The 27934-nt window shown below is 37.4% G+C and overlaps 1 protein-coding gene across 1 annotated transcript in view; it reads left to right on the top strand.

The window, feature by feature from the left end:
* The window catches only part of pdxdc1 (pyridoxal-dependent decarboxylase domain containing 1), a 43579-nt gene extending 17068 nt beyond the window's left edge, over positions 1-26511 (top strand). The window contains exons 10-19 of the mRNA XM_040116677.1: positions 6345-6405; positions 8046-8116; positions 11603-11708; positions 11843-12017; positions 14005-14123; positions 14231-14352; positions 17356-17448; positions 17718-17814; positions 19064-19162; positions 21936-26511. Of these exons, the coding sequence (XP_039972611.1) occupies positions 6345-6405; positions 8046-8116; positions 11603-11708; positions 11843-12017; positions 14005-14123; positions 14231-14352; positions 17356-17448; positions 17718-17814; positions 19064-19162; positions 21936-22222 (1230 nt within the window). The 3' untranslated portion in view covers positions 22223-26511. The remainder of the gene's footprint in view (positions 1-6344; positions 6406-8045; positions 8117-11602; positions 11709-11842; positions 12018-14004; positions 14124-14230; positions 14353-17355; positions 17449-17717; positions 17815-19063; positions 19163-21935) is intronic.
* The last annotated feature ends 1423 nt before the right edge of the window (positions 26512-27934 follow it).

Here is a 27934-nt window from a genome sequence, read left to right as displayed (position 1 = left end):
ATGAATGTGTCACGTGCTGTTGCATATCATTACTTCCTTTAATTTAAAATCCAAATACACGTAAATGTCATTAGACCACTGATACTGAAAATTCCAGTATTCAGATATTGTGACCTAGTGTTGAAACTAAGAAATATCCATAGTCCAGTAAAGTCTGACTTGATAGAAACTTTGCATCCCTGATAGAGAGTAAGCTGGTTATTCCACCAAGCATATTGCCCTGTCATGCAGCACAGCATGCTAAATTTAGTTATTTGCAATGGCAAAGTTTTGAAGCACATGTTGAGGTTCTTAATTTTCAAATGTTGGCAGTGGACAAAGAATAGTGCTAGAAGAATAGTGTTAAACATGAGAATTACAAAAAAGGAATATAAAGAATACAACATTAAAGTTAGATAGTTCGATATAAATATATGTAAAAATGTTATACATAAGACATTATGCTATACAATACAATTATGCGCACCAGACGGTTCTGAGTCTCTCTCAGAACGTCGACTGAAAATTACATTGGCAGAGAAGGTGCATCCCTCCATATTAAGTGGTTAGGGCAAAGCTGTTTGGCTCAGTAATGAATTGAAACAAAACAATACTTCAGTCTGATTATCAGGCCTTTTTTTTTTTTTTTTGGAGTAGTTCAGTAAAAAACATCCTGTAATATAGCACATATGTAGGCACGTTGAACATGTCATTACACCTTCCAGAAGGAGGTGGTTCAAAGCCTTGTCATGAAATTTTGTTCAGACATTCATGTTCCCAAAAGGATGCCCACCTTGAGACTGTGGTGATTATATAGATCTTCTGTGCTGTCAGGTTGAAGATGTGTGTAAAGCATCCATATTTTAAAATTTGTAGCCTCTTTGTAGCAACATCCATATTTAAAGAATTGTCATTGCGACAACTTTGTGTTCTATCAGAATTAGCTTTGTTGGCCAAGCATGTGAACACATACAAGGAATTTGACTGTAATTTGTTTCTCTCAATGAACTTATATACTGATACAGTAGACAAACAGCAAAAAAGAACAACAAAGCTTAACAAAGTCAAGTCTGTTTCTTTGGTAGTCCACCACAAGCTCACTAGTTTGGCTGATATTGAGCTTCAGGTGATTGTTTTACACTATGAGACAAAGGTCTCTATCAGCCCTCTGTACTCCTCTTAAAAATAGTCTTTAAGTGAAAACAACATGTTTCTCACTGGAAATTATTCACTGGAATCATACATGTCAATATAGTGATAGCTTCAGTTTCGCCAAAAAACACACAAAATACACAAAAACACCTCTGTATAATGCAAAACAGCTCAACAGCACCACACACTACATTCTCAAAAATGATACAGCTGAATCAATAACTCTAATACAATTTTATTAAAAACTGAACATTATAACCTTCACGAATGGAGGATTTATTGTAGGACTGTTGTATTAGACTGCATTAGTTTTAGCTAGGTGTACCTAATAAACTGACAACTGAGTATATATTTGTAATTAACAGTTGTATGCACAGGCTGCAAAGTGCCTGACTGGAGTTCATTGGTTACTTTTGGTACGGCTCTCACCTGGGAAAGGCGTATATGCATTCCAGGCAACCGAAAGGTGTTCTTTAATTTAATGGATTTACCATATATTATTATTTAAGCCATATAAAAATTTTTAACCCTCCCCTTTCCCCTTTTAAAATGTAGTAATGTTTACTCAGAGTACATTTGAATTGACTTACTTTGTTCTTTTATGAGTACATTTTTACACAAGTAATTTTACTTCTACTTGAATAAAGTTTCTTTTAAATAACAGTAGTGGGAGGCCATTTACGTGCTGATGTGCAGCATTAAGTGTATTGCCTCATTTCCAGTTGTCAGCATTTCTTTGTTGCTGGTAGCGTTTTTCGCTGCTGTATCTCAACCCAGCTAATTTTGCTATTTTCTTCATTAAAGTGCGTAATTAGCTACTGTAATGAAGAACAGCATTTAAACTTACACTAGTTCTGCTCAAGCACTCATAGCTCTCTCTTTCTTTTAGCGACTTTCTCTCTAATTGCACAGTTGTTGCTACTCAGATATGCTAATTACTTTAGCTTAGCAGGTCACGTTGGCTTCTCTCTCCCCATCTCACTTTCTTGCTCTTTTTTGCTTGGTTTGTCTTGGATCAGCCAATGAACTTCTTCATCAGATTGGGGTGTTTTTGCAACTTCAGCGTCAAAGATTTTGATGTTTATTGCAACTTTGACAATATCTGCGGACTTAGCAGAGCTGCTCCAGTCTGCAAATGCGTTCATATGCGCCTGTCTGTGGCCATAGCCTTCAGTTTTGATAGGCTATTACTCGTGACATCAGAGAGTGCTGTGTGCGGGACTTTGCTTAAGACCACAGAGTGGTGACTACAGACAAAGAAGGGTGGCTGCATCAGAGCCAAAGCAGCACATTTTGTAATTGATTTATTTTATTGGCTATTGGATTAAAAAAAACAAAACTATTTTGATCATTGTAAAAATGCTGAATATCGGATCCAATACTTAGCAAGGTTGATAATTAGTCGACCCCTACCTGGAATGCTTCCACCGGGAGGTCGCTGGAAGGCATCCTCATCAGATGCCTCAAAGATGTCGACTGGCTCTTTTCAACATGAAGGGGCACTGCTCCTGATCAACACACACACACACACACACACACACACACACACACACACACACACACACACACACATACACAGTAATTAAACACACACACACACACACACACACACACACACACACACGATTATTATTGCTATTCTTACTATTATTGTACTTGCCAACTATGTGTTCCACTCAGGCATAAAACAGGTTTTTTTTTTTACATTTTTAAACATCTTTATCTTTATTTTTTTAAACATCTTTTTAAAACATTTCAAACATTTTATTTTTATTGTTTAAACATTTTTTAAACATTTTAAACATCTTTATATTTTTTAAACATCTTTTGAACACGCACTTTGTGAACACAATTCTACCCTGAAGGACTTTTAAACTTTGATTTAAAAAAACAAATCTTTATTACAATATGCGTTCTCCCACATTCATGCTTAAATTGTGGGCTGCTCTTACTTAAAATTACTTAACAATTAATCCTCCACAGTCCAATAACTAAATCAAAAACTTGAAAACATTGTTAAAGACTCAACAATAGCCATACTAAAATGACTTCAGTTCAACAAAATCTTACATTGTAAAGCCTATTTGTGGAATTTTACTCAGTTCAAATAATTTTTGAAGACATCAAAGTCAGTTGGACACCAAACGAAATCATCACTGTGCACCATGCACTGCACTCCTTTTCATATTACTGTCTCAAAATTGTGCGTAAATAGTTTACATATATGGCCCCAGCAATAAACTGAAACAATAAACTGATCCAATTTTGCCTCCTTATTTCGCTCACCCCTACTTTATTGGGAACAATTAGGCGGTTGATGCTGGGATGCACTGTAGAAAGGAATAAACGTAGATCATTCTCTATCTGCAGCCTTGACTGGTACTTGCTTTTAATCATGGTCAGTGCCTGAAACCTGCGCTCACACAGGTAAGTTGAGATGAAGGGGATGAGCACTTTATGGAGAGGTGGGGGAACTCCACAGTGTCACAGTCAACCAAAAGTGTGAAAGTGACATATATTCATCTTTTATTTCAAGCCCATAGTAGAGTTCAGCTTGACGAGGGCCTCTTCCTCTTGCATGGTCAGTCTATCATGGGGTGTCACTGGGAAAGAAAATTGATTTTTCACCGAATGATTTGCCAAGGTTTCCTCTCCAAAATACTCTCCAATCTGCTCACGCAATCCCTTCAAATGTGTAGTGACCACCTGTTGTACAGAGTCCAGTTGCAGCCCTGCCCTCCTCACAACATCGTCCATGGTTGGGAACATTTCCACCGAGCCCATTCCAACATGAGCACACCACAGGTCCAGCTTTTTCTTGAATCCAGAGGCTTGATCATGTACCAAAAAAACATGGCACTCTTTGCCCTCCAGAGAGATGTTCAGTATGTTTATCCAGTCAAAGATATCAGATATCATCTCATTGCAGAGGATGAAGAAGAGATGGGCATTCATGGTGCATGATTTAATTAAGTTTAAAATTTTTACTGCCTCATCCAGGACCCCGTGTAGCTTTGGGCATCTTCTTGGTTGCCAAGGCCTGTCAATGGAAGATGCAGTGTTTCCAAACAGTGGTGGGGGCAACTGCTTGCACCTGTTTCACCAGACCACTGTGGCGATCGATCATTGCCCTTGCACCATTAGCACATATTCCACAACAGCGGCCCCGATCAATATGACTCTCCTGAAGGAAATCATTCAAAGCCTTGAAGATTTTTTCTGCTGTAGTATGAGCTGGCAGAGAATGGCAAAACAAAAATTTCTCCTGGACACTGAGCTCTTTTATATAAAGCACATACACCATTAGCTGAGCACAGTTAGCAACATCAGTAGACTCATCCAGCTGAATGGAGAAGAAATGGCTCTTACGAATACCATCCAGCACCTGTTCCTTCACATCAGATGCCGTGGCTGAGATGCGGTCCTGGATGGTATTATATATATCGATCCATTTTGCCCCATGCATAGCCGAAGTAAGCTAACCAGATTTTAAGTTATTTTTCTGGTTTATTTTTTCTTACGCTGTGCTTCCCCTGAGGTTCTCACTTTTTTTTTTTTTTTTTTTTTTGGGCTTAACTCTTCTTTGTCCACGTTGCTGTTTCTTCTTCCTGCTTGGTTGAAAACATCTTAATAGCAGTACACTATTCTTGAACCGTCAGTTATCTGTTTTAGCTCTGCCTGTTGTCAACTTCTAGGTCCTATCTGAGTCTGTTGTTTCATCTAGCGCTGGGTTACTCTTGTGGTTATATTGTGGCCTCTACCCTCTTGGTCTGTGTGGTCTAACACTAAAAGGAGAAAACCTGGAAAAGAGGCCCTCTGGGCTGATTCCTTTGCCTCAGCCCAACAGTCTAGCTACATTAGATACACTGGACCCCTTAAGGTCTTAGTATGCTTCAAACAAACTGCGATCGTGTCCAAAGATAAGTATTTATACCTGTTCCAAATGACCACACTCAAAGTTGGGACTAATAGAGATGGGCAAAATGCGATGAATCATACAAATGGGGATGCCGTACACTTTCTGACAGTCTCTTCAGGGGCATTCATGATGTTACGCTTTGTTGCATGTCACAGAAGTACTTACGTTAAGAACAAAAAAGAACCTGAGAGAGAAGTTCAAACCTTGTCTACTTTAACACTTCTACACACCTGGCTATTCACTGCATAAAGTGGGTGTGACTGTCAGATTGTCGTTTTTGGAAAGTTCCAAAAATCGTTGGACAATTCCATCAGGGGAAAGGGGGTGTCAGATGCTGTTGACGCGGTCCGGTGAGCCCTTTGTTTGAAGCATACTGAGGCCTTGAGATCTGGCCTGGATGAAATACCCATTTGTCATTTATTATGTGTAAAACATATTGCAGTTATTTTTCTGGTTTTATAACTTGACAACACCATACATGCACGTGAATTATTCATGACCCTCACATCAACACCCCAGAAACACTAGCCTTCATTTCAGAACCACCCAGGCATGATGCTTGCCTTAACCTGTCACTTAGATATCATCAATGATAAGCTTCACTGTGGGTTTTATTTCATTTTTTTTAGTGTTTTACCTCATGTAACTTCACTGAGATCAGCTGTTTGCTGAATTTGATTCTGGTTAAATGCCATAGTTCAATTTGACACAAACATTAAGATAATGCTAAACAGGAGAGAACAACCTTGGGTGACATACCCAAAAACACAGGTATGTCCACGTACTGCCTGGATCAACAACCTGGTTGCATTGTTCATAGTGTTACTTTTGAAATATTTTACAGGGATAATGGAGTAATTAAAGTGCCCAATGCCATATATTGATCTGTTTGCTTAGTTTAGTTTTGATTTTAATCAATTGTCAGCTCGGGGACCATGTAACATCCAATTCATCTGTCCAGCTGCATCTCATAAACTGCAGCCGTAGCTTTTGTTTGGCCTGCTCCATTTCACTGAGAGGCAAGGACTTGAAATACCTATATTTCCATACAGAACAGTCTGGTGACTTAAACAAAACCCGTGTTACATACAGCTACAATTACCATGGATGTAACATATATTAGCCTCAGTAGGCATGTACACGGAGCAAAGTACATGTTTGCTGTGTGTACATGTTTACATTGCACCCTCTCAACCAATGATAATTGTTTTGCATGTTATTAAGAATATCACTTGATAAGGATGATAATAATGAATGTCTCAAATACCTGATTGGTGTCTTTTGTGCCCAACAGGTGGAGGATGAACTCAACTCTCCTGTGGTGCTGTTCAAGTTTTCTCAAGAAATTAGTGCTGGTAAGGGTCTCACTCTCTGTACCAGACAAACATGATTGAGCCAGTTTTAATAAATACTCTCTTTCAATTGGAACCACTTTGGAGCAGTAATGTACTACAGTATATGATTTCTGTGGTGAAATTTTTTATTTTTGTTTAAGCTGTTAAAAATATTTTTAAAACTAAAAGGGTTCTGTGTAATAATAAATTATATGCCGAAAGGTCCTTTTACTAGTACTTTCAACCAAATCTCGTGGTCTTCATCAGTGACTGGAGTTTGCCCATTTTTCAACACATTACCTAAGTACAGAACTTTGGTCATGTGATAACAGGTGGTTATGCTCAGCGGGGGTCCTGTCCTGTCTCTAGGGTGGGTCAGCAGAGATCGTAAGGTGTTTAATGGTTTGTAAAGTGCTGACTTACAGACACTGGTTAGATGTTCTGATAGTCCAGCCATTTAAGGGAGTTCCACTGGGATGCTTCTGGTGGTTTCTGAGTTAGGGCGGATTTCTCATCATCCACTGTACCTTGTTAGCCTGGAGTGTACCTTGTACCTGCTGCACCCTTCTCTCTCTATTTTCCTCCTCACTGATCAGATGTGCTCTGTGTAGGAAGGTCCTAACTGATCTTTCATGTTTTGAGTTGTGGTTAGAGTCAATGGTCTGTGTGAATGGGTTTCCTGTAAACTTTTGCCTTTTGCTGAAGGAGACCACAGGATGCACTTGAAAACTTCCATGCTCAAAAAATGTTTTGAATGATGATGAGTAATTATTGTGATAATACTATGGCAGCCCCCGACCAACGATTTTCCTATTCGACTAGTTGTCGTTAGTTCAACCCATTAGTCGACTTCTCGTTGCATGTTTATGATATTAATTTCCTAAATTGAACATACATTTTTGAGGGGCATCAGAAAATGGTTTGAGTTTCAGGGCTGAGAAAGAATGTTATAAGTAACATTGTTAACACTGAGCTACATTACTGAGAATTACAAAACCATAATAATGAGCATTTAAAATATAAATCTTACGAGCGCTTGCACGAGGCGAGCCACCTGTTAACAGCATTAAAAGTGGTAATGATTGTGATCATGTGTCAAAGCAACCAGCTAGGAGACTAAACATTTTGTTGATGTATTTCAAAACATCACACAACTTATGAATTTGTAACACCAACATGATAACGCATATTTATCTAGGCTATCTAATGTCAGAGCGAGCAGCCATGCTAAGAGGCTAATTTTAGGCTACTTGCATGTCTAAAATGATAAGCCATGTTTGAGGTTGACGAATGATAGGCGAATACTTACCTGCAGAGTTTGCATGTCACCTTCTTGGGGTTGTCTTTTAGCCTCTCAAAGTGATCCCAGACTTTGGATTTGCCTGACATATGTAACTACAATCTAATAACTGCAGGGGGCAGCTGTAACAGATGTCAGTGACTGACTGAGTGTCGGCACTTCCTGTGGAGTGAGATTTTTTCTTTCCTGCGACCAACTGACCAATCAATCTTGGTTGAGTAAGACTTCTCATCGACTAGCGTTTGGTCGACTACTACGGGGAAACCCTAGATAATGACAAGATAATAGTGTCATTATACAGAGAAGAATCATAGTATATTGTTGTATTTTTACTTTATTTCCCTTTGTGTTGTGTTTTTAGCATCCAGTCGGGGCTCAATGGAGGGTTACTGTGCTGGGGAGAAAGAGGTTCTTGATGCCTTCAACAAATGGGTGAGTGTTTTTTCTTTCTTAAACGTGTACAGTATGTCCCTTGTATTTTTGTGCCTATGCTTGTTAATGCTGCACTATCCAAAATTTTATATATTAACAATGGATCAAATTATTTATGTGTAATATAAAAGGAGTAGCTCATAGTGACAAAGAGATTTATAATCCACTGAGAATTATAACCAACTGTGCTGTTCCTCTCAGCATCAGTGCATTTTTATAAGTCTCTTTTAGCTCATTATTTTGACTTTACAACCTGCTATCTCCAATCTCATCAACCTCATTTCCAACCTCTGATAAACCCAATGTACACTACCTATCCAGCACCAAACATCATCTAATGGAGGATTTAGCAGCTAAAGTGCCAGATATTTTTTTTTTTCAGGAGTTGGTGGAGACCAAAATAGAGGTAAAAGGAGAATGCCTATTCGGCTTACATTCATAAAGTGGACACAAACATGTTCCCAGATGGAAGCCATTCCTACTGTTGTTGAATACTCTATTGTTCTCTGTGTCTGCTGGATGTGTAAATAGGCAAGTATTGTGTTTACAGCTTGTTCCAGTATCCCCAGTTGCCAAAAAGATCAAATAATACAATTTTAAAGATATACTGACTTAGTTATAACTGATTTATGGCTCAATTAATGCTAAACTTTAAAACATCAACAGGGGAAATTTGTTCCACCATATTATATTGTTATAGAGTTTACTTTGTTGCCATGTATCATGTTATAATTAGCCATATTATTGCCAAATTAATATCATCCCACGTTAGTTCTGAGTTAATTCTGAATTTAGATTGGCGCTCAAAAAACTCTGTGAGACTAAAAGAACTGTGCTTAGATTTCAAACCTGCATCAGTTGATTTCTAGTCCCACATGACCAAACGAATGCAATCCTTTTAAATCAACCACAATAGATCTTATTTTCACAAACAATCCACTTAAGTGCACCACAGTTTTTGCCCAAGACATCAGCAACCATTGCCCAATGCATGTGTCAAATAAACCTCCGGACTTACACCAATACTTGCATAATAAGGAAAACGGATTTTAAACATTTTAATTAGTAAATTTGTTAAATGAATTGTAGTGCTCTGACCTCTAACAAATTTAAAAAATGACCTAGCTTTAATCATTTTTACACAGTTCTTAAAAATGTAGTTAATAAACATGCTCTCTATAAAAATTTTAGAACAGAAAGCTCTGACTGTCCGAGATGCAGCTTGGCAGATAGCCAAAACCACCAGTCATATGGCTGATTGGCAAAATTTCAGGCACCAATGGAATTATTGTCTCAGACTTATTAGAAAAGCCAAATCTGACTTCTACTTGTCCTTAGTTGCAAATACCTCTGACGTTTGGAAAATAATCAAATCCTTGAAAAATAATTCCCCTGCATACCTCCCTCCTAAAATCTGTTTTGAAATTTGAATCATAACAAATCAAATATGTGTGAGGCTTTCAATCATCAAATCTTCATTATTGCAGCACCGTTTTAACTTAGCACTTGCATCAGGTAAAATTCAGAAAAATCGGGAAGTGTGTAGAGGTTAACCCAATCTTAAAGGTGGTAATCCTAGCGATTTAAATAAACACTGTCCAATCTTAAAATTCTCCTACTTAGCAAAAAATCCTGGAGTCCCTAGTAAATTCTCAACTGAGACTGTTTCTAGAGTCAAAAAACATATTACAGCCGGAGCGGTCAGTATTTAGATCAATTCGTAGCACAACAACAACTGCATTATATGCATTATATATTATACTTAACAATATTATTGAAGCAATGAAAAATCATCAACATTGTGTTGCACTTTTCATAGACCTATCTTAAGCATTTGATTCAGTTGATCATGGTATTCTGCGGGGAAAAACTATGCTCGATTGGTGCAGATTAACAGTCCATTAAATGTTTTTATGACTATCTCTTAGGTAGAACTCAGATAGTAGTATCCAGAGGTTTCAAATCAAGTCTCCTTAGAGTTAGTATAGGTGTTCCACAAGGGTCCATTCTCTGTCCTCTTTTATTCACCATGTACATAAACAATATCATCTCTGCCACCCAAAACTGTAATGTACATGTTTATGCAGATGACACTATTGTATATGCCACTGGTTCTTCTCCTAATCTGGCCATTGCAAATCTAAAGTCTGCTTTTGATACATTTCAGATCTCTCTCACCAAGCGTAATCTTGTTTTAAATTCTGGTAAAACTAAAGGTATGTTATTCTCTAGGTCACACATAGAGTATCCAGCCTGCTGCCCATATCGAAACCCTTCATAGTTATGTAATTGAGAGCGTTGAAAGTTACAAATACTTAGGACGCTGGCTGGATACCAGACACACTTTTAAGACCCATGTGGAACACCTATCAAGCAAATTGAAGGTAAAAAATTGTTGTTGTTGTTTTTTTTTGTTTGTTTTTTGAGAACTTGCCACAGTTCCTCTGTGGATTTAGGTTGTTTCAGTGTCCTCTGTCTCTTCATATAATCCCTGACTGACTCCATGATGGTGAGGTCAGGGCTATGTGGGGGCCAGATCATCTGTTGTAGGACTCCTTGTTCTTCTGTCTCTTAAAACAGTTCTTTATGACTCTGTCTGTATGTTTGGGCTCGTTGTCCTGCTGTAGGATGAATTTGAACCCATCTGATGCCAAGCTGATGAGATTGCATGACTGATAAGAATCTAAACATCTGAAACTTTTGCAAATTACTGTATATCGGAATGATTTCTGGTTGGTTTGCTTAATCAAACATCAGTAGGTTAAATCTGTTAAATCTATCTTTTTTGCTAGGTGAAAAACAACTGATGGAGGTTATTGTGCATAGTAGTTCATAAAGCATTAAGGCGTTTATTTTATACAGTATACATACATCTGTGTGTGTGTGTGTGTGTGTGTGTGTGTGTGTGTGCGTGCGTGTGTGTGTAAATATATATACAGTTGATTGATTTTATTTTGGTTTTTCCTTTCCGTTTACTGCACTTTGTAAGAAGTTAATTTATATTAAGTTAATTAACTAAATTAAATTAAGGTGAATGAAGTTAATTAATAAATTAAATAAAAAATAATATTCATTAATAAATGAATTGAATTAATAAATAAAAATAAATCCTCACTTTACTTTTAGTTCCTAAACCTTGCACACAGTATTGTATCTTCATATCCCGGTGAGATACTACAATGTTAAAATAGAAAATAGAATATACTAGAATATTACCATGGATTTATGGATGTTTGGATGATAGTCTTCTATAACCCATGGCTCTGGCATTGTTCGCTTATGTGTACAATTCAAAATATAAGCAGGATAGAAGGGGGAAATTTAGTAAACTGGCAGCACTTGTGTGTCACGATGTTCAAAGAGTCAGATCTGAACCGTTTTAGAAAAAATAAAACAGGCAGTTTTGTTGTCAGTTCTTTCAACACTTAACTCCTAAATTGAACTACAGCAGAATTTATGTATCCTTTCAAATGTTTCTGGGCGCAGCTGGGTGAACAGCTAGCCCAGTTGGTTCCCACCAGTGGAGTAGATGTGGTGGAGCTTGAAGATGAAGGTACCTGTGTTCGCTTCAGCCCCCTCCTGACTGCTGCAGGTAACATGAACACACACAGACACACAAACACAACATTCTGCCTTGATTTATTTTTAATATTGTTAAATATTGCCAGCAAGAGTTAAAATATCACCAGGAAACAGTCGTTACTATGACTTCTCCCTCCCACCTAGTCCTGGGGACCCAGCTGGAAGATGTTGAGGACCTGGTGGAGAAGCTAACAGAGCTTGTGCCTGTGATGAGCTCCACAATGTGCCTCAGACAGGACTTCAAGGAGGAGACCCACCGACACTCAGCCACGCTCAGATACATAGAGGAGCTCAGCTGGCCTGGCCTGGGAGCTGTCCGGTAAGGCTGGATAGGCTTAAGGCTATTAAGAGCTTTGTAGTGAATAATTTTTGTATGCACAAAGAAAATAAAATCAGTTTAATGAACCTTCACCTTTTAAATCATTTAGAAGATTCTTCTAATATCGGATCAGCCTGTAAAAATGTTAACACCTGACCAGCACTCTCCTTTTACATTTTTAATTTTCATTTATGCCAACTGCATGAAAGGTTAAGAACACCATTTGGCAACTGGGAGATAATGATTTGAATCTTAGCTGAAGCACTTGGGATATGTTATGTAGAAATGAAGTTGATCAACTGATGATTAGACTTATTAAAGAAATTCCACAGGTAGTCTGGGTGGTTAAGTAAGTTAAAAAACACATAGGACACTGATAAGTGGGAGAGGTTCAGTGGAGTGAAGCTGAAGTTAGGTAATGGGCTGGGTGGATGGTTAGAGTGATCAAATTAATTCTTCTTTTAAGTAAAGTTTAGTTGTAGGAGGTAAAGAACAATAGTAATAGTTATGTGAGATAGGTTAAGATGAAAGTTCAGCAGAGGGTTAGGTAACGGAGTTGATTAGTTGGTTAGGTGGACACAGCTGCTGGATAGATTCGGAGCACTTCCTCCAGTAAATGAAGTGGCACATAAGTGATGTACAATGAAGCTGATTAATTGGCTGTAGTGTGGTATAGGGAACAATCATGAATGTAATATGCTTGTGGTGGTGGAGTGGTTTACTAGATTGTGTGGTCCAACAGTTGATTATGGGGCTTGTGAGGATTGTGGGGGGTTGTGGCTCAGGAGGTAGAGCACTAATGTCCACTAATGGCGGTTCGATCCCCAGCTTCTCCTTACCATGTGTTGAAGTCTACTCCTCAGACCCTGAGCCCCAGGAAGCTCCCTTGTTACAACTTGCATTGCAGCTCCGCCACCATCAGTGTGTGAGTGTATGGATGAATGAGAGGCAAAATTGTAAAATGCTTTACCCATTAAGGTAAAAAAAAAAAAGCACCATATAAGTTCATCCCAGTTGGTCAGTTGATTAGATGTAAGCAGTAGTTGGATAGAGTAGGGGTTAAGAATGCCGCTTGGCAACTGGGGGATGAGGGTTTGAATAATGAGGTTGTGAATAAGATCATATGGCCAGATGGATGATTAGATTAATTTAATCAGTTTCCTTGGGTAGTTCAAGTGGTTAATTATACGAGGTAAACAAAACATGTAGGAGAGTTAGGTAAAGAACAATAATGAGATAGTTGGTGGTCAAAGTTGTGGTTAAGTAAATAGTTATGTCACCCATTTGATTAATACACAGAAGCAGCTAGATAGAGTAGGGGTTAAGAAAACGACTTGGCAAATGGGTGATAAGGATTTAAATTCTCGTCGGAGCAGCTCCTCAGAAAAATAAGGTATTAAATACATGATTTTCAGCGTTAATTATGATAGGTTCAGTGGAACTGAATTTGATTAATTGGCTGGAGTGTGGGTACAGTAAGGTAAGGAAAAATGGTCATGGCAAGGTGAGATTGGTGGTGATGAAAATGGTGTTTCAGCAGATGGTTAGGTGAGACATTGATTAGTTTTTCGGGTGTACACAGCAGCAGCCGGGTAGAGTAAGGGTCCAGAACACTCCTTTGCAACAGGATGATGAGGGTTTGAATAAATTAGGTTGTAAATAAGATCAGTACAGTGATAAAAGTGGGATATGTTCAAATGTGGTGAAGTCGATAAATGCCTCAGATAAATGAGGTGGTACATAAGTGAAGTACATTGACAAGTGAGATAGGCTCAGTGGAAGTCAAATGGTTAATTGGCTTTAGTGGGGAGTGTTAGGTGTGAGACAGTGATGGTAAGGCGAGAAAATGTATGGGTTGATTCAGTTTAAGAAGAGGAAGTAAGCTTTCCCAATTGTCATTAAATAAGGCTTCAACAGCAGAATAAGTCATAAGTGTTTCCATCACTGATGTGTACAGTAGGATTCAAACATTGGTGTTGATGTTCAGGTATGAGCCACAGAATGAAAGAATGGATGAGAGCAAGAGGAAGCAGGAACTGGAAAAAATTAACACTGAGCTGCTGAAGAAACTACAAGACCTTGACACTGACATCATCTTCTCCACTGGTTAGTACCGCTTCAAATTTGAGAGACCTTTGATCAGTGTGACTTACAGACTTAGTGAACTTTTCTGTTGTTTCTCTCGCCTTTTCTTTCTCCTCCTCTCTTCCCAGGTCCTGAGTTTGGGACAGAGGAGGCGTGTATCTTTGTGGGCATGGTGACTGAGGACATTGATGTTTCAGAGCTAGTGGATACAATAGCTGCCCTGGGGAGGGACATAGAGGAGAGCGGAAGGGTAACTGCTGTATTCGTTTTTATATGTTACCTGAAGTTCGTTATACAGTTGCTAAAAGTGTTCTCAAAGATTAAATGAATAGTTTATGTCATTCATTAACTTCTCACTCAAGTCTGACAAAGTGGAAACTATATTTTGATTAGTTATAATTGGGATGATCATGACCATTGTGGGTCATTGTGTAATTATAATTATAATAATGATAAAAGTATAAAAGAATGAATACATAAAATATTTTCTCTAACACAAACTCTCCCAGTTCAATTATTTGCTCCTATGTGTAATTAAATATCAGCTAGAATACTTGAATAACACCAGAAATGTAATGTTTTGTTTTTTTGGTTTTTTTTACATTTTTACATTTTTACATTGGGTCTAAGCTTATTTTATTAGCTTCCAAATGGTTTTTGCAAAGTAAGTAATTGTAAAGCTTGTGAGCAGTAAAGTAAAGAAAAAAGTGAAGTTTATTTATTATAGCAACTTCAGATCAGACTTCATAAAGGGTTTCTGAATAAAAGACAAAAGAAAGAAATAAAATGGACTCAATATAGAAATGTAGTAGTAATAATAATAATAATAATATTAATAATAAGTCAAAACTAATCAAAGGCAATTATAAATTGTTCGGTCTGACCTTCTTTTAAAATGTCCACAGATCTTAAGTCCAATGGAAGACAGTTCCCATTTTATGGGGTCCTCCTTTAGTTTTGAGTCTGAGGCAAAGAACAATCAACAAACCCTAATTGAAGGACCTTAGAGACCTTCAGGTGATATGAGAGAGGTCAAGAGGTCGAGACTGGTTGAAAGAAAAGCCTGAATAATCATTTCCATCTCAGCTTGAGACACAATAGGCCTAAGTTTAGCAATATTTCTCATCTGGAAAAAACAGGAGTGCATTAGAAACTTAACATTAAAGATGTCCTGAGCTGGATCTAAGGATTGGTATCAGGGGGATCCGGGCATATTTTAATGGATCGGTTTCAACTAAAATGCAACCAATTAAAATGTGATCCTTTCTGTCCTTATCTCTGCTGTGTTTTCTGCAAGTGTTACAGCGCTGCTGTCTTTTTCTATAAGCCCGGCTGGGCTTTACAGTACTGCTTTTCCCTGCATATGAATGTGAAAATTAGTGTATGAATGTGAAAAATTATTTGGACATACCAGTCACTGACTCTAACTTCATACTCACTAAGCTATGACACTAATTAGTTACTATCAAAGATCAGTGTAAAAAACATTCAGGTAGCAGTTTCTCCTTTTACCCTGCACAAATGTCACTTTCACCAATTAAAATACAAACGTCAGCAGCAGCAGATCAGCTATCACTAATTAACATTAATTTTGAGGGTAACTTGATAACAGGCTGACATTAAACTTGTCTGTTGTCTGGTTAAAGTTCTCTCTGCAGACATTGTCTGTACTCAGCCACAGATCTTCTGTGTGGGAAGAACCCCCACTTTTTAGCACTAATGAAATCATGAGTGGACTGAGTGTTTCTGTAGTTCCAACTAGCTAACTAACCATAACAGAGTGATATGTGTTCCTTTCCAGCTGATTAAACTTAAACCTTTCATTCATATCATATAAATAATTTAAGCTTATCAACTTTACATTTTTGAACCAGGACCTTGAGTATTTGGATCATGTAGCTCATGAAAAATGAGGTGTGTCAGATATAGTAGGCTATACATCCATCAGATAAATATCTAATCAACATTTAGGTAAATAGGACTGGACATAGGGACATCCCTACTTAACGTACTTGTCCAGAGTCAGTGCATGGTCGAAGTGACGTGTAATTTTTTGACTTAGGATTTAACAGATGAAGAGAAGGAACCAAGGTTTTCCTTTACTTCAGGGAAAAGACCAGCAGGGGCCCAAACAAGGACCTCTATTTTTTCAGCATTGACCTGAAAAAATTTTCAGCCCTCCAATTTAATATGTGAAATACTGTGGTCTACAGTGTCAAAACCTGCACTGAGATCCAACAGCACCATTATAGAACACTCCCTAGCATCAGCATGAATTAGTATGTCATTTTGAGACTCTGAGAATGCTATGGGTGGGTGACACAAGTGATTTTCCCTTGAATTTCACTGCTCCACTTGATTGCTTTTGACCCTCTCTTGCTGAACCTTTGTTGTCAGTTTGGCACAAAGTGTCCCCATATTAAACATGTTGGATATTTGTTTCTCTCTTTGCTGCTGATGTATTGTTATACAACAAAAACAATCATCAACATGTCATGACCACTCCGTACAAGGCGATAGTAGTTGTTCTGGCTGGTAGTCTTCCTCTGGCTTTGGCCAAACTGAATATCTCTTGATGTAGATAGTTCAGGTTAAGGTCAGCTGATGTATAAAGTAATAAATGGTAAATGGACTGCACTTATATAGTGCTTTTCTAGTTTTATTGACCACTCAAAGCGCTTTACACACACGCCACATTCACCCATTCACACACACATTCATACAGCGCTTTTCTATACAAACAGTGCTCTTCTATACACACACACACTTTCACACCCCGATGACACGTGGGAGGCAATTCGGGGTTCAGTATCTTGCCCAAGGACACTTCAACATGTGGACTGGAGAACCCGGGGAATTGAACCACCTACCTTCTGGTTTGTGGATGGACTCCCTCTACCTCCTGAGCAACAGCCGCCCCAAAGGAGTGTGATTGTAGGAAAGGTCCAGGCTTCTGAAAGTAAATATCAGATTTTAGTGTTACCTACATCAGAAATGAATGATGCAGGGCTTCTTTCAAGACAACACAACAATACTGAAGTAAATCGATCACAGTGATCTGCAATGTATTAATTGTGATAGAATGGTTATAAATTAGTGTGAAAATAGGTTGTTTAAGTGGAATTACTCAGCTTTTGTTGTTAAAAAAATATTTTTGTTCCAGAAAAATATATGCTGTCTTGTATATCTGTCTTATATATTGCATTTACAAATGGTGTTTCCGAATAATGAATAGTGATTCTTTCCTGTTTAGCTTTTGGAGAACATGACAGAGGTGGTGAGGAAAGGCATCCTGGAGGCAGAGCTGCAGCTACAAAAGGCCAATGAGGAGAAACTCATGGAAGAGGTGTGTGTGTGTGTGTGTGTGTGTGTGTGTGTGTGTGTGTGTGTGTGTGTGTGTGTGTGTGTGTGTGTGTGTGTGTGTGTGTGTGTGTGTGTGTGAGAGATGAGTTGTAGTAAATGGATGGTCCTCACTGTAGTAAGACTAACCCGTTTGTTTGCTCTCTTGCTTTATTGATTGTGAGTGTGGTATTGGGTGTGTGTTAATAACTGTATTTGATTAAACAAATCCAAACCATTTAAATTTTTGACTACTTTTGTGTCTCTGTGTTACAGGGGATGCTGAGACAGCTTCCTCTGGTTGGCTCTGTTTTAAACTGGTTCTCTCCAGTTCAAAGCTCCATAAAGGGAAAAACGTTTAACCTGGCTGCAGGTACTATGTGTTACTGTATAATGAGATACTAGTCTATTGGGACAAAGACAGATGATGCCTTGAAGTTCCATTAATGTCATATCAACCTTTCAATCTAGTGATGATCTTGAAGCACCCCTGAGCCCAGAAGGAGCTTTGTGGTAGTCCAGAATGCAAAGTCCAATGTAACATTAATATCATTGTAGTTTTTTCAAACTTCACCAAACGTGACTGCTCTAAGTCGCCCAAAATTATGAGTGAGAAGATTGTGGTCCAACCTCAGTACCTTGCCAAGTGTTAAATCAATCTTTGTTTTCTGCCTTAAAAGAATGTAGTGTGACTGTCTGCTAAATGTATTAGATATTCCCATTGTTATATCTCAAGTACACAAGGGATCCCTGACATACAGGATCTCTAGAGTCCAGCAGTAGTGAAGAGAGGAGGCCAGTGAAGGATCCTGGAGCAGTGTTGGTGTGTTTCAGTAAAGATTTAACACCAGGGGAATCCCTGTTGCTTCTTTTAGTGATACTTTAGTATTGAAAACTCCAGAGAACCTCTGTGACATTGACCCTCCTCTCAATGACTGATGGAGGGAGTGGAAAATATTGTAGACTCAAGCCACGCGTGCTACCCAGCATGCAAGTTGCAAGATCTGGCATCAGTTGATATTAACAAACTTTATTTTACATTATTTTTTTTAAACCACTCTAAATTTATTCAGAAAAAGTGCAGTGCAATCTTATATAATCTTAAATTATTGTAAATTAAATAAATAATTTATTTTTCATTTTAATTCCGATAGTCCAGAAAAAACACTATTGACAACAATAGTAAGTAATGCTAAGTTTTTTGTTCCTCTTTCACACACACACTGTGGACTGCATGTTTGGATTGTAGCAGATTCTGTTTTACTGGATATTTCTCAAGTAGTTAGTTTATATGCTTCAAAGGTCAACATTTAAGACTAGCCTAAATTCAGATTCCCTTGGTGTAAGCCTATACAAAAAATATATAAAATATATACATGTAATACAGTATATACACCTATACCAGTTTTTATGCACAAGTTCTGGACTCAGAATTGTGCAAACAGAGCACTTGTAAAGAGCTTATGCTCAAGTACATGTTTAATATATGCATATGATAAAAGGAGATGCACAAAGTGCATTATGCTAATTACCTCTTAGAAAAAGTGTATATCAAAGTATGTCCATATTTGTCAGTATATGTGTGTAACATACATGTGCATGTTAATGATATGTGTCCATAGGTTCCCTGGACTCCACAGAGGTGACATACTCCACCAAGGCCCAGGCAGGCAGGCCGTCCCTGCAAGACACTTCCATCTCTTCATCAAAGAGACAGCCAGGTAACATTCTCCATGTCTATTGCTGACCACTGTATATTCTAACATAAAAAATGGTATTCAAATAATAGCTTAATCTCAAATAATAGCTCATTGTGAAATTATCCATACTTTAATAGCTCACATGGTAAATTTAGCACAATGTCCATTTCTACAGCACTAATTCCAAAATACACCAACAGTCATGTCATAGTTATTACTCTGCTGCTCTCTATTTCTCTTTTTAAAAAGAAATACTGTTTAAATTTACTGATAATTCACAGCTGTTGTATTCTGACCATTGTTAAGTTATTATCAGTGAAACTGAAACCCTGCATATATTTCAAATTAAAAGCCTAAAAATAAAGGAAGGGATTATACACTTTAAACCAGTGGAAGGCTTTTCATGTGAAACATCTATGCATATTCGGTAAAGTACATTGTAACTGGTTAGCTAACAGCCAACATACCAGCCAAGGTTTTACATAATTTCATTCAGTACAGAGTTACTGAAGTTGGAATAAGCTCCCTGAGATACTGAGCTCAATAACTGCTACTAGCAGGCAAGCTAACTATTAGTTAGCAAAATTGTTAGCTCGGTCCACACAGTTTATTGAAAAGATGTATTTGTACCATGGACTCCTGTCTCATAATTGTGTGCAAAACATTCCTCCTCTGGGGCTTTGCGTACTTCATTACTGAAAAAATTTAGAAAATTGGACAAGCAGCTATCAGTACCTCCATATCAGCTATTGGGTCTGTATTGTCCATGCCTCCACTTAAAACCTAATCAGTCAGCCTGTGACAGAATTTGATGCTATCATTCATTTAACCTTGGAGAAAATTGTGGAACATTTGAAATCCTCCTCCTGCTGCCTTGATATTCTCGTTACAGGATTTCTCGAAAATGTTTTTAACTGCAACAGCATCAGATCTGCAAATACTAAACACTTCTTTGCTCTCAGACTATTTCCCACAGGCCCTGAGTACTACAGTTATTAACTCACTCTTAAAAAATACCAATCTAGACAACTCACCAATGAATATCAAACCTCTCAATTTTAAGTAAAATCATTGAAAAGATTGTTTTTCAAAAGTTCAACACCTTCTTGACCCTAAACAAATGTTTGATGTTTTCCAGTCAGGATTCCAACCAAACCCTAGCACTGAGACTGCTCTCCTTAAGGTCCTGAACGACATCCACTTAAACACAGACAGTTGAAATGTTTAATCTTGGTATTATTGAATCGCAGTGCTGGATTTGATACGGTCAACCACACCATTTTATTACACAGACTAGAAAACTGGGTGGGACTCTCTGGCACGGTGCTAAACTGTATTGAATCCTATTGGAATGACAGGGACTACATTGTGTCGTTCGGGAGTTACACACTTGAGTGTACAAAAATAACGTGGAGCTCCCAAAAGCTCCATTCTCTGACTTCTTCTGTTCACCATCAATATGCTCCCACTATTATGTGGACAACAGACAGGTTTTTTACAGCTGCAGCTGATTCAGAGCCCTCACTAAGACCAGGAAAGTGGATCACATCACTGCAATTCTCAGATCTTTACACTGACATCCTGACTCTGTTTTGAAATGTCCAGAGCTCTCGGATGGTCTGGGACATTTCTGTTTAATTTATCTTATTCTATCTTCTATTTTATTTTATTTTTTTAATCTTATTAAAACCTATTTAAGTCTGTGATTTTATGTCCTGCCACAATGGCACATGGTATGCAGGACATTATGTTGTAGTGCTCGCATCCTTGCCTTTGTACCTCTGTGACTGTGCAACTGTGTGACTCTTTGCCTCTGTTACTCGCAGTGTTTGACTGTGTGACTCAGTGATTGTGTGACTGCTTGACACTGTGACTATGACACTGTAACTCTGTGACTCTGACTCTGAAGACACATTCTCGTGCATAGAAACATCATACTTACACCTCAGGTACCCCGTATGGAGTAGAACTATCAGTGTTGTCAGCATACATGTTATTTTGTCATGGAGATCATGGTGGGACATAAAGTAATCCAAAGTGCCTCCTGTTTTATATTGTCTTGTGTGTCTTTTATATTTTTTTCTTAAGGCCTTTATGTCTTATAAAGCATTTTGATTTGCCTTGTTTTTTAAAGGTGCCATACAAAGAAACCTTAATAGGCCTTCTGTTGACCAGTTCATACCCCAACAGAGGAGGTTATATAAAAACTGGATTGTACAACACAGCTAATAGGCTACCATAGCTTCCTCCATTTTGGACTTTACAGCTCTGCATTCCTTCAGAGCTCAGCTCTGTTAAGACAAGTGCAAATTTGTGTGTCAAAGTTCACCGTCAAGTTAAACTTGATGTGTAAAAAAATTTCAGATATTTGATCCCAATGAGCAAACCCACTGATTGCAGTGTTTCCATTGTGTCAGATATGAGTTTTGCACTTTTCAGCTACAGTATGTTGATTGGTGTTGTTGTAGCAGAAGAACAATACTTCCAACTTTTTGACAGGTTTTTTTTGGACAGAACATGTTTTGAGTTGCTACTAAAGATTCTCAAAATGTAGAAACATTTGCCTTTGCAGTCATACATAAAGTATTTTATTGTCCATTTCTGTTTTCAAGAATGCCTTTACCTCTGTTGTTTCTGGTTAGATAAGCTTGTAAGTTGATGAAAATACTAGTTTTTCCTTTTGCACTGTCTGAGCTCTGTCTCTCTTTACCATTGACACAGAAAGAATTCTGGGTTTTGATGGGAAATTACCTCACACTCATCTTGTTCACTTGCTGTCTTTGTTTCCTCGCAGGTCAGATGCTATTCCGGCGCTCAGGGGCAAGGTCTGACTCCTTTAGTGAGACCAGCTCTATTGGACAAGCTGATGAGATGACCAGGGAGGAGAGTACCACTGTGAGCAGTAGCATCCACCCTCCCACCTGTCCACCCGCACCAAAGGAGGACTCGCACACTGTAACTGATGTCTCACCCGAGAAAATCCAGGAGTCTTCTGAGCAGGTGTACACCCATGTGGAGACTGAGGAGTCCTCAGAGAAGAGCCAACCTGAAGGCCAAGAGGTTGAGCAGAGCGGGACATAGGATGGCACTCTGTGCAGGTGTCTTCCAACCGTCCTCTAAATGGTACCAGCCTAACAGATGCTTTAAAAAAGGCATTATTGCATTGTACTCTTCCAGTTTTGAAGGGAAAACTGATGGATCTAGATCGGGTTGTTTGTCTCCATCTTGTGTTTCAGGACAGCAAGGATGTCAAAGTTAATGGAAAAATCCACCCTTGGATAAATTTACATTGTGTCCAGTGCATTCTACTTATTTAGTGACAGTGTTTTAATATGTTATTTTTGCTCTGCCTGTGGCTTAGAACTTCTCCCACATTTTTCAGAATGCCTTTTAGTCACACCTAAAAAGGGACATCAGCATTTTGTTTTCATTCAAATGTTTATTGGCATACATAAAACTTAGTGAAATGAGCAGTTATGGGTGAATTGCATTATGGCCTGTTGAGGCTACTGTCTGGGGAGAAACAGCTATACTGTGTCTGCCTCTACTGTAGTCAGTTTCCCCGTGTATGATTGTTGGCTTTTCATTGATGTTTTATGTTGATGAAAAATGTTCTGCTGTCAAACTCCTTTGTAGCTGCACAAAAAATATCTCCACAGTGTCATGACATGACTCATGTCATCTCTGATTGGCTCTTCGTTCAAGAATATGCTTAACAACAAATGGAGCATTAGTGATTTTGGGTGGATTTTTCCTTAAAACATAGGATGGAATAGAGTTCACATTCAGCCCAGCTTTGTGTTGATTTTTACACTCATCTGTCTGTCAGTTGATGACTTTGCATGTCCTGTTGTATTATAGAGCAGAGGAGTGGCCATATTGCACACAGAATTTTTTTAGATTTAAGGAGAAATAATGATTGGTTAATACTCCATTCACTTGAGCACTCAACTAGAAATAAAGTAGCTCAACATTAAAGCAATGAGTGTCGCTGCAATTAAAATGTTAAATTCCTCACTGTAAATAATCTACATGCAAATTGTATCTAACTTGCCAAATTACTCACTAAAATAATTTATAATAAAATAAATCTGTATAGGAAGAGTAGAATATCATCATTTATTGAATTAAAAATGGCTACTAATAATTCCAGTCAACAGCTTCCAAGCTTCAAACGTTCAATTCATGTGTGCACTGACCTACAATATTATCAAAATCTTACATAAAAAATAAAGCCCAAATATTTTGAGAAGTCAGAATGTTATGAAAATTGTCACAATTTTAAGAAAAAAGTCAAAAAATTATAAGAATAAAGCCATAGTTTTCCAATAGAGAAGTCACAATATTGCAAAATAAAGTTATAATTTTTCAAGAAAAAGTCACGATATTAGAAGATAAAGCCATAATCTTACAAGAAAAAGTTATGTTTTGAGATTATATTGTAATTTTATGAGGAAAAACATTATAGAATTAAAAGAGTAATTTGTAAATCTATGAAAAAATGTCACATGATAAAGTTGTAATTTTGTGAAAAAAACATTCTAATACAAGATAAATTGTAATTTTACAGTAATTGGTCATATAAAAATTTCCGATGTTACTTTACAAAAAGAAAAGTCATTGCAAGATGTTATAAGATAAAGATGTCATTTTATAAGCAAAAGTATGAAATAAAGTCATAATTTTACAAGAAGAGGTCACATTACAAGAAAGTTGTAATTTTACAAGAAAAAGGTCATTATGAGAATAAAGTCATATTTCGAGAAATAGATTTTAGATTGGAGAACAACAAAATTTTGCATTTTTGGACTGGGTAGAGTAGATCAATTTTGCATCATGCCCTGCCTAATCATGCCCTGCCTAATTGTACACACATACAGTTACTATTTTTCCTGGCAAAAGACTTGTGTTTTGACTACAATCATTTTCCTAGCAATATACAGCTCTGTTCTCTGTGTCCTACTGTAGCTAAATACAGTATGTTACTTCCTCTGCTTGACCATATGAATTTCTCTCTGCTAAAGGTTAAGACTGAGCTAGGCAAAATAACAGCAGAGCTTAAAAGTTCACTCTTTGCACTGCATATGTCATTGCACAGATATCATGTAACTAATATCATTTCATTTCAGTGTCCTTAAATATGTATTAAGGTGCTTAGTGGTGAAACCTAAAATCTTAAGATCATCCATATTCCTCATTTTGTAAATGTAAGTACACATACTGTTCTCTGTTTACTACAATGGAGTATTAAAATATATCTTTTAACATTACTAGCTTATCCTCAAAATCATCATCAAAGTTTTTTTTGTAAAATTACGACATTGTTCCCATAATATCACAACCTTTTCTCCTAAAAGTACAACTCATAATTTGACTGTTATCTTGAAATTATGTCTTTTTGTCAAAATATTAAGCCCATTCTCAAAATCTCATAATTCTTTTATAACAGTGGTCCTAGTACTCTGTCGTACAAAATTAGCTCCAGGTACAGCTTTGCAAATCAGAATCAGATTCCCTTTACAAATACACATATAGCTGGGGTCAGGGTAATATAAATTTTTAATTTTTATTCAAATGTCTTATTTTTGTCAGTAATGCAACTTGAGCAAAAAGTGGCCTTCTGTCACAAAGGAGTATTGCTTGGCATGTATTTACTTCATGTGGAATATTTCCTTTCTTTGCCGAAAACATCCTGCCAGACCTCAGTCGAACTACTTCCTGACCTGGATTACCCTTTAAATATTTGAGTTTCATATGAGAGGGCCAAACAGGTGGGGGGTTTTTTTGTTTGTTTGTTTTGTTTTTCTCTTTTTTTCTTGAACAACTTTTTTGAACAACTCAGTTGTTTCTGCTAGGCTTTGAAATTCACCCACCAAACACTAATATCCCATCTTTTGCTCTTGTCCATTTGATATCCTTTGGTATAAATAATCACAGGCAGCACAGGCTGATTATGAGCATTTTGTGTGCACTTTATTAACGTTCCTTATAAAACATTCAGTTTTACATGACTGTAGATTACTTTTTAGTGTGTCTATCAAACCAGGACAATTTCACAGACAATTTTAGGGGAGATCCTGAAGACTCCTACACACTGTGTGGTTTCGTGCTGTCCCAGATTAAAGTCAATCAATCATAAGAGAAATGTGGTGTTCAATTCAAATGATGGTACTAGATCTCACTGTGAGACACATCCACTAAAGACCAATTTGAGCTTTGGAAACCAAAGACAGCCTCTTTCAAAATTCTGACAGGATCAAAACTATAGGAGCAAATTCTCCCAGTGTAACTGCTGCCATGACCCATGTCTACAAACCAGACAATCAGAATACAGTATGAAATGACACAAAGCACTGTCCAACAAAACGTTGTAACTGCCCGGAAACATGCCCTCAATACTGATATTATACTGTACAGTTTGACACAGGTTGTGACGAAGATTGTAATAGACCATCTCACAAGGTATAACCTGTAACAAACCGGTAAGATCACTATTATTGCAGATTGTGTAGGGGCCTTAATGTATCACTGACAGTGATGGAAATTGTTCGGAAATTTATTTTGGCAAGGAAAACGTGGGAATAACAGGGAATGGAAGTGTGTCATGAATGCACACCTACTATGAAACTGTGATGGGAACTTGCAAAGCATGGAAAACTTCTGTAAACAATATGATCAACAGCTTCTCATCAGTGAGGGATTATTATTGTTTTATATACCATTTGGAATTGAATGGCAGTGAATGAGCCTCAATAGTTGTGGCAGAAATTGTTTAGAATTTGCTCTCATGGTGGTACCTCAATGTAAAAACAACATTAAATCAAATGGAAAATGTGTAACAATGAAAGCCAAAAAACACATTTGGCCAGACTTGTCCTTAAGTACTTTGAGCTAGGTACTGTTGGAACATTTACTGTAAAGAGTTATAAAAGGTTTTGATTAAATACAATGGTTTAATAAGGAATTACCACAGTGGAAATGAAGATTAAAAATGGATTTCAGCTTTATTGCACTTGTTCTGCAGATAATTACTTTACTACCTTTCTTCATTTAATTTCTTATATGGCGTAAAAGAAGCAGAATTTTCTTAATGATTATTTTTGTTATGTGATTATAATGCAAAGTAAAGTCACTAATTTCTATCCTTACAAGAACATGTTTGATGAAGAACTTTTGATTTAATATGAAATGTCCTGAACAATCCTGCCTCTGTCTCTGTCTGAATGACTGATTTAATAAGCAGAATCCTTTCTCTTGAATGTTTTCTACAATTAGTTTACAATACAGAAACACATTGACATGTTTTGTGTAAATTCTCTCAACAGATTAAATTCTAAGTTTTCTAGTCTTAATGTAAGGCCATGGCTTTCTGTAGTTGTTATAATTCTAAAAGTATCTCTCCATCTGATTTTCAGTCTTCCTCTATACAGTTGTGAGTTGGTCAATCAATGCAACTGGCATGCTAATGGTTCAGTTAGTCAGCATATATTCTTATGTACGTCTGATTGTAATTGTACTTGAGCCCCAGATACCTGACAAACATTTTGTAAGTAAAAGGGTAATTCTACAGGATATCTGTAATGGAGCTGGAAACTGACCCAAATTAGTTTTTGGAGTAATCTGTAGAAATTGAATCTGTCCTATAACTAAAAGTTTATGACAGCAGTGGTTGTGGAATGATACTGTGACTTACTGGACTCAAACTAAATCTAGATATGTTCAGAATCTGTGCAATCTGAGGCCTTAAAAAATTACAGTTATTCATTTTCCTGGCAACAGATATACTTTGAGTCAGTCTGACAGCTACAATCCCATCGCACAAATAGGAGGAAAAGGTGTGTTTGTCAGTGCAACTTGCAAAGCTTAAAAATTTTAAATGGAATTGATTATGCTACAGGAATAATATGCTAAGACACACATGATCAGTTTGCTTTTAAATAATTTTAGGTTTGTTTGAAGCACAAAGTTTAGGACCGGACTTGACTTAGGAGTTGTTGGTTCTGATTTGGGATTTTATAGCCAAGATTTTAGAATTCGTTGTGGCATAACTGTCACTTGTTCCCTTGTCCCACCAATATCAATTCTGTACTGCCAGTAATTGTTAAATTTTCACATACTCATTAATGGACACAGAAATTGCAACACACATGAAGCTCAGAGGTGTTAGTTCAACTCTGTGGTTATTTTTGGGGCTGTAGTTGGTTTGTGTGTGTGTGTGTGTGTGTGTGTGTGTGTGTGTGTGTGTGTGTGTGTGTGTGTGTGTGTGTGTGTGTGTGCGTGTGCGTGTGCGTGTGTCTATGTGTACTTGTATGGCTATACATTTTGAGGACCAGTTTGAGTTTTAAACCAATGGAGTGAGGACATTTTGGCTGGTCCTCACTTTCTGACACATCTTTAAAGGCCTGTGTGAGAGTTAAGACTTAAGGGCATATTCAAAACCACAAAATATTTGGACATTATACATACCCTGTATACAAGGGCATGTGTTATAATTGATTTCATCACACATGATTATCTCAGTGGAGCTTTTTATATGATTAATTTGTTGATTCGTTTAGAGTCCCTTAGTGTAGTTTATGACTTGTTCCAAAACTCTGAGACTGAAATCCATTAATAGGTAAGATGAAAAAGGGAATGACTTTAGATAATTTCCAGTGACTGACATTGGTGTGTTGCAAAACCAAACTAATTTTTATTAAATCATACACCCAGTAAGTTGATGATATATTGTTATAATTTTCCTTATTAGTCTGACTGACAGGGCAAATGTTAATGACCTCATTATTATAATTA

Source organism: Xiphias gladius, chromosome 3 (genome assembly GCF_016859285.1).
Source record: "Xiphias gladius isolate SHS-SW01 ecotype Sanya breed wild chromosome 3, ASM1685928v1, whole genome shotgun sequence".
Lineage (NCBI taxonomy): Eukaryota > Metazoa > Chordata > Actinopteri > Istiophoriformes > Xiphiidae > Xiphias > Xiphias gladius.
Note: the sequence above shows the minus strand (reverse complement) of the source record. Positions and strands in the feature narration are given on the sequence as shown.